Source organism: Cryptomeria japonica, chromosome 11, assembly GCF_030272615.1.
Source record: "Cryptomeria japonica chromosome 11, Sugi_1.0, whole genome shotgun sequence".
NCBI classification, from domain to species: Eukaryota; Viridiplantae; Streptophyta; class Pinopsida; order Cupressales; family Cupressaceae; genus Cryptomeria; species Cryptomeria japonica.
Window position 1 is genome coordinate 506,311,747 of NC_081415.1, and position 6,461 is coordinate 506,318,207.

At 38.8% G+C, this 6,461-nt stretch overlaps 1 protein-coding gene across 1 annotated transcript in view; it reads right to left on the bottom strand.

The window, feature by feature from the left end:
- LOC131068359 (GTP-binding protein BRASSINAZOLE INSENSITIVE PALE GREEN 2, chloroplastic) overlaps positions 1-5,319 on the bottom strand; it is a 29,600-nt gene extending 24,281 nt beyond the window's left edge. Inside the window, exon 1 of the mRNA XM_058003544.2 lies at positions 3,624-5,319. Within this exon, the coding sequence (XP_057859527.2) occupies positions 3,624-4,892 (1,269 nt within the window). The 5' untranslated portion in view covers positions 4,893-5,319. The remainder of the gene's footprint in view (positions 1-3,623) is intronic.
- Positions 5,320-6,461: the final 1,142 nt, after the last annotated feature.

Sequence of the window (6,461 nt, forward strand, 5' to 3'; positions counted from 1 at the left end):
TTCATTTCTTCCGGATTGTAGTCTGAATCATATTGTAAGTCAGTGAGACTTCCCTGAGGGTTGTAGCCTTTCGGGCATATATCTTTTGAGCAGTGAACTCTAGGCAATGTGCCTAAATGCATGTGCATTCTCCATTGTAATATTTTCACATACTACTGTAGAGTATCATCTTACTGTGGGTAGGTTCCCACCGTAGTTTTTCCCTTAACCGGGTTTTCCACGTCAAAAATCTTGGTGTTGTGTGTTGTGCTGTTAATTTGCTTATCTGATCATTGCTGCAGTTTATCAGTTTTGTTTTGGAGTTTAATATTCTGCATCCGGTGAAGACTAATTCACACCCCCCCCCCCTCTCAGTCTTCCTTCTTGATTGCTGCTAACAGTTCCTAATCCCAACGCCTCCAAAATGGGTCATCTGCAAATAATGAGTACAGGAGAAGATACACATTGGTGTTTTAACTCCAGCTTGGACATGTGAGATTCTTAAGGCTCCAGAATAGCACAATGAGTTTCCACCTCTAGATTCAATGACTGCATCGGAGAGGATCCAATGATGAGAGGAAGACTATGCTTGGACTAGGGTGATAGTTATCTAATTTTAAATGCAATTTGCAGAGTATTAAAAAAGGGATCACGATATTTTTTAGATTCTTCATAGGTGCACAGTGATTTGAATTTGTTGTCTATCCCAAACCCCAAATAAAGGCAGGAAAAGCCCTCCTCAACCTTAAAAAAGCTGAACAACCCCTTAAAAGGGTTTTCTCTATAAAATATTTTATTTGACCTATATGAATATGAAGCAAATTTCAATGATTTTTATGTAATTTTTTGAAGTTCGCCAATTACTTGAAGGCCGAAATTTGGCAAACCCTGTGACTTAGTTCAGGATGATGAGAATTCCACGATTGTCGATTTGTTACTCTTCTCAATATATTGGAAATAATGCTACAGACAGCAATCACTCTCAACTTCTGAACTAAACCTACGAGAGGAAATGATTCAAGTTGAAGGACCTGAATTGGAGAGTCAAACGGTTGAAGCGATAAGTGTTAATAGCCTACCATGAAGAAAGGTCACAACAATTTGGAAAAACCTTTAAACAGAAAGAAGCATGCAACAAAGAGCCCTTTGCATTTATAACATCAAAATGGCTTTGTTGTTGCTTAGTAGGTGTAAGACAGATTGGGCAATCACTCCTAAATATTTTGCTCTCATTTTTTATGTGGAGATGCTTCTACCAATGGGGGAAAAGAAGTGGCTGAGACAGGAACATTTTTGAGAAGATAAACACCACCAGACAAAGGAAATATGAAAATCAAATTCACAGTGGAACTACTGATGACTGCTGTCTGCAGTGCCCAACCGTGAATATGAACAAAATTGAAAATGACTTCACAGGTATATTGAACATTGAAGATTAAGACTCTGAACTAGGAGTTTCCAGTTTCTTTCTATTCATTTGCACTAGGTAAGAGTGATGCAGGGAGTACTTTGTGGGGCATGGGTAGAGCCGCACAGCAAAGATATAGTAATCATGCCCTATATTCATGCAATAAGTAATTTGGGAGGATTTAATACCTTAAGTAGCAGTTGTAACAGCATGCAACCATCACCCGCTGATTCAAGAAAGTGGAGGCAGTTTTGAGCCTTGATAGGAGCATCTTCATACCTTTCAGTTGAAGGAGTCAACCAGCATCATATCCTACGCCACGATAGAGAATGGGGAGAGATTCAATGAGTCAAACCAGGAGAATGTTTTCTACAGCACCCAGGATGGTTCAAACATTTACTGCCACAAAAGGGACACTTCCTAGTTTTTCTCTATTAAGTTTTACTTAATAAGAGATGCTTTGAAAAGGAAGGCATCTTTTTATCATCTGATGAGAGAGGCATCTCTGATTTTCAAGAGAATTCTCAAACAACAAGAGACCTGTAGCAGTTATGGACCTGGATTTGCAGTAAAAACTGAGTTTTGACCATTCTTTATTCTTGTGTATGTTCAATATGGTGTATTATCTCTGGTTCTTGATCTTTGTTTGTGGACATTATTTTTGTCCCTCATATTGCTCTCCAACCCTTGTACCTTAATGCAGAAATAAAATCATCCATTTGCAGGTTGCCAGTTGTGTTCTCAACTTCTCGACAGTCCATCCAAGAATGGTTGTGGTCCTAGTGACCCTATTATTGCTGTGACTAAACCTTTTTGCCTTCATGCAAAATATTTATGTGAATGCTAGTGAAACTGGAGATTGTGTGCGGGGAATTATTAGTCTTTTGTAGTAATCTTTTGTTCTCTTGGAACAGGTTTAAAACTCTATCTTCGGTATGTCACCACACTTTCATCTTCAGTTATTTTCTCTCCCCTTTTCATTAGCGAGATTCAAGAAGGATTAGAATTAGTTCTCCAAAGTTTATCTGACAGGGAACCAGCCCTTTATCTGGCGGTTTTGCTCCGAATAGCAAGGCCCCAGAATTTGAAGCTATTCCAATGCTATCACTGGATTGTTCAACAAGGTTCAACAAAGGAGCAGGTTGCAGTTGATAACAGTTTTTATGACGACATATTTATCATCTGAAACATACGAAACAAAATAGACACCCTAAAATGGAAAATACAGTTTCTACATTTACAACGAAAAAAACTGCAAATTCTCTGTAAGTACATTCTGGGTTCTGCGTTTGCACTCCGTATTCACCCAGGTCCATCCATGACCATACCCAGATGAATCTGCCCTGCAAATGCAAAACCCTATCAACACCCACAGCTAACTGAGCCTTGTACCCAGATCCAGAGCAAATTGAACCAGAATCCAGGGCTGCAGGTAAGTGAACCAGTATCAGAGTATTAAAGATCACCTATTTCCTAACAAAATATTAACACATTTTATATCTCATTTTTTTCTGCTCTGAATCACCATAAAACTATAGCTATCCCAATTCAGTATCTTTTCAAAATACAAACAGTCTGATCAGATCCATGCTATTATGTAACTGGTACCCACGAGCTTTAATCATTTCCAAATATTGTTTCCAATATGAATAATAAACCAATGAAGCCATATGTCCTGATTTCAGAGCTCTACTCAAGATGGATCAATGTAAGAATTTTCAATAAAAGTGTGAAAATCTAAACCATTCTGTCAGAAAGAGTAACAAAATAAAGGCACAAGTCACGCCCTGGGAACCTAGGAGTCCTCACTGAGGTTTAACATTAGCTCTCCAAAACTTCATATCCGACTTACAGTTATTGAGAAACCTAAATTGCACCAAAACAATTAGGAGAAATCATTTCTGCCTGATAAAACATTTCAGAAGGCGATATGTGCCAGAGACATGTTCGGAAGTTTGGAACAGCCAAAAAAGTTCGCTTTGAAGTTTTCTGATCTGGTATTTGTGGGAAACAATTCTGGCACGTTTATGACAAGTTTCCAGTTGTGTTGGTCGGAGCGTGTGGCCATCACTCAGGACTGTAAATATATTATGATTCTTTGTCATAATTAAAGATCTTATTGACTCGGGACTGTAAATATATTATGATTCTTTGTCATAATTAAAGATCTTATAGTATAACCTAAGGAACATGCATGAAACATCCAAAAAATGAAAACAAAAGACTGGCAACAGACCTTTAATCTATAAGTCCTGGGCTTAAGCTCCTTGCTAATGTGTATCAACTTTTGTTCTTCTCTATTCAAGCGGGTTGACATCTGATGAGGATGAAGAATGCCAGGGGTGTCGAACAAGTTGGCTTTGTCAGGAAGGATACCTTGAACCCTGATAATCCCTAATGTTGTACCCGGCACAGGGGCCTGGGTAAGCTGAGTGACGCTTTTGCCATTCCCAACATGCTTCCCAATTGCATTTATGAGAGTAGACTTGCCAGCATTCTGAGCTCCAATGACCCACACATTGCCACGTGGTCCTGCCAGCTGTTTGATATGCTCGGTTAGGTTGTCAATTCCCCAGCCCTTGCGTGCACTCACCAGATGCACGCCCTGCAACTTGACTGCCCCAGCAATGCGAGCGCGCTGTCTGACCCACTTTTCTAGCCTTTCGGGGGTGACCAGATGGGTAGGAAGCAAGTCCAACTTAGTGGCAGCCACCACCAAGCGAGGAACATTCCCGGACTTACCCTCCTTCCAGGCAGAGGTCCCCTCTTCTATGGCCTGTGAAACCAACCTCGCAGCTCGCCGAGGAAAAGACCCGTCAAAATCCACGCTGTCCACCACCATTAGCACTGTGGAGCGAGTACCCTTGGTGTGCATTAGCCTGGGCCCTACAGTTACCTCAAAGTCAAAATCAGGCAGCAGATTCTCCACGCTCTCATCCTTCACCTTGCCGTAACTACGCAGGGAATGGCACCTTGCGCAAACCACAGGCTTTCCAGGCCCCCCTTGTTCTTCATTTCTGGCTGTGAATTTTTGCGGCTGTTCCTCGTCAGGATCAAGTAAGATTATCTGGTCTAGATTCTGGCTTGGTTCCACATCTACCCACAACTTATGCCTATGTTTATGAGGTATAAGAGAAGTATTAGAAGAAGGAAGGAAGAATCCAGGGGCCTTGGAATCCTTGCTCTGCATGTAAACTCCACATCCCGGGCACAACGGATCATTAACATCGACATTAGTATTGACATCACTTCTGTCAATGATATTTGCGTTTGCATCTGAGGAAAAACATCGAAGCCCAGATTCAAAATGAAACGTCGAATACAAACCATACCACGTGTTGCTTTTGTTTTTCTCTTCCCGAACGGATATTTTCTGCTTCGAAAGATAGTCCCCTTGTGATGTTGATAAGACGTTGTTTGAAGAATTTGTTGATGAAGATATGATCCAAGATAAGGTTGAAGTTGAAGACAGAAACCTGTTTCGTATTACCAATCTCTGCAACATTTTTCAGCTGTTATTCCTCTGTTATTGGGCTTGAAGGTTTAGGATTTAGGGTTTATGGTGGTTGCACTCCTTTTGCTTCATAGCATTCCATCATGCATTGAACATCGCGTATCACAGTGCACTCCTTCATCTCCGGCTGCTGTGAAAGTAATCCATTCGTCGCCTTGTTCGTATACAAGTGAAATCATCAACAAGGACGCAATCTATTTTTCTATAAGCTCTGTATCAAATCCCCAGGATAAGAAGCTGTGAAATGCCAAGTGGTAGTTCATAGTAAATAAATTTCTTATTCTTAGATTCCAATCATTGTTTGTAAATAAAATACTCAGTCTCTCCTCAGCACTTACGTCTCCAAGGATGTCTGAAGCATGGAATAGTCCATGGCTGCACCATCTGTACCGACACCTATTTCTATTTTATTTCTTTTTCTTAAACACGAAAAACATTTACGGTCTATTTTATCACTTTATTTCAGGTTTAAATTATTTTCTTTATGAGGGTGATTTTAAGGGACTTAAAAAGTATCATATAATATTTATTTTTTTAATAATAATTATTAATATTTGGAATTTTTTTTAATTTATTTTTAGATAAACTTCTATTATAGGGGTAGATCTTTTTTATTAAAAACATTAAAAAACATTCAATACAAAATGTATATGTTAATTTGAATTCTTAATATTGTAAATCCTAACAAGATTCAATCACAAAAATCTTAGATCTACATTGAAATTCACACAACATCAATGAAGAACTATAAAATATGCAAAATCATGAAATAAATCAAATGATGCCGTTCACACATTTAATGGGTTTGATCTTCATTCTTCTTCTATCTCCATTGATCTTGTTTTGATATGATTGCTCTAAGATTGTGATTGTGAGATTTTACCAAGATCAGAAGCTCAATGAAAAGTACAAAATAGAGAGACAAAATATAGGACAAGAATAAACTGTATTCTCATCAACAAATGAATGATCAATAGTTCAATAGTTGTTACATACAATGAATATGAGTCTGCATATATAGGCAAGGCAATATGGAGATGTGAGCACACAAATATGACATATGGCTCAATAAGAAACAAGGGTAGGTAGGAAATAGGTGTGGTAGGTAGGAGAAACAATAAAATATTTCACATAAGGTGGATCACCCACGAAAGGTGGAATTATCACTCCATAATAAGTGGATGTGATAAAGTAGTAACAAGATCACACCATAAAAGGTGGAAATTCTCTTGCACACACTATCCCAATGTGGCACAAACACCCAAGTGTCTCGTACCCAAACTACTATGAAATGCATTTCCTAGGTAAACTTAAGTAAGGTGTAATAATATACATGATGAATAATTATTTACACCAACACCCCCCCTTAAGTGCAACTTGGGGGAATGCACTTAAATCTACAATGCAACTAAGCAATGCAAGATGGGTCCCGACTACGAGGCCATGTTAGGTACCCATGTACAAATTCAAATGCATGCAAACTGTATATGGTGAAAATGGATAACAATAATAACAATATTGAAAGGCTAAATGAATTCAACCACAAAACCCTAGCCTAAC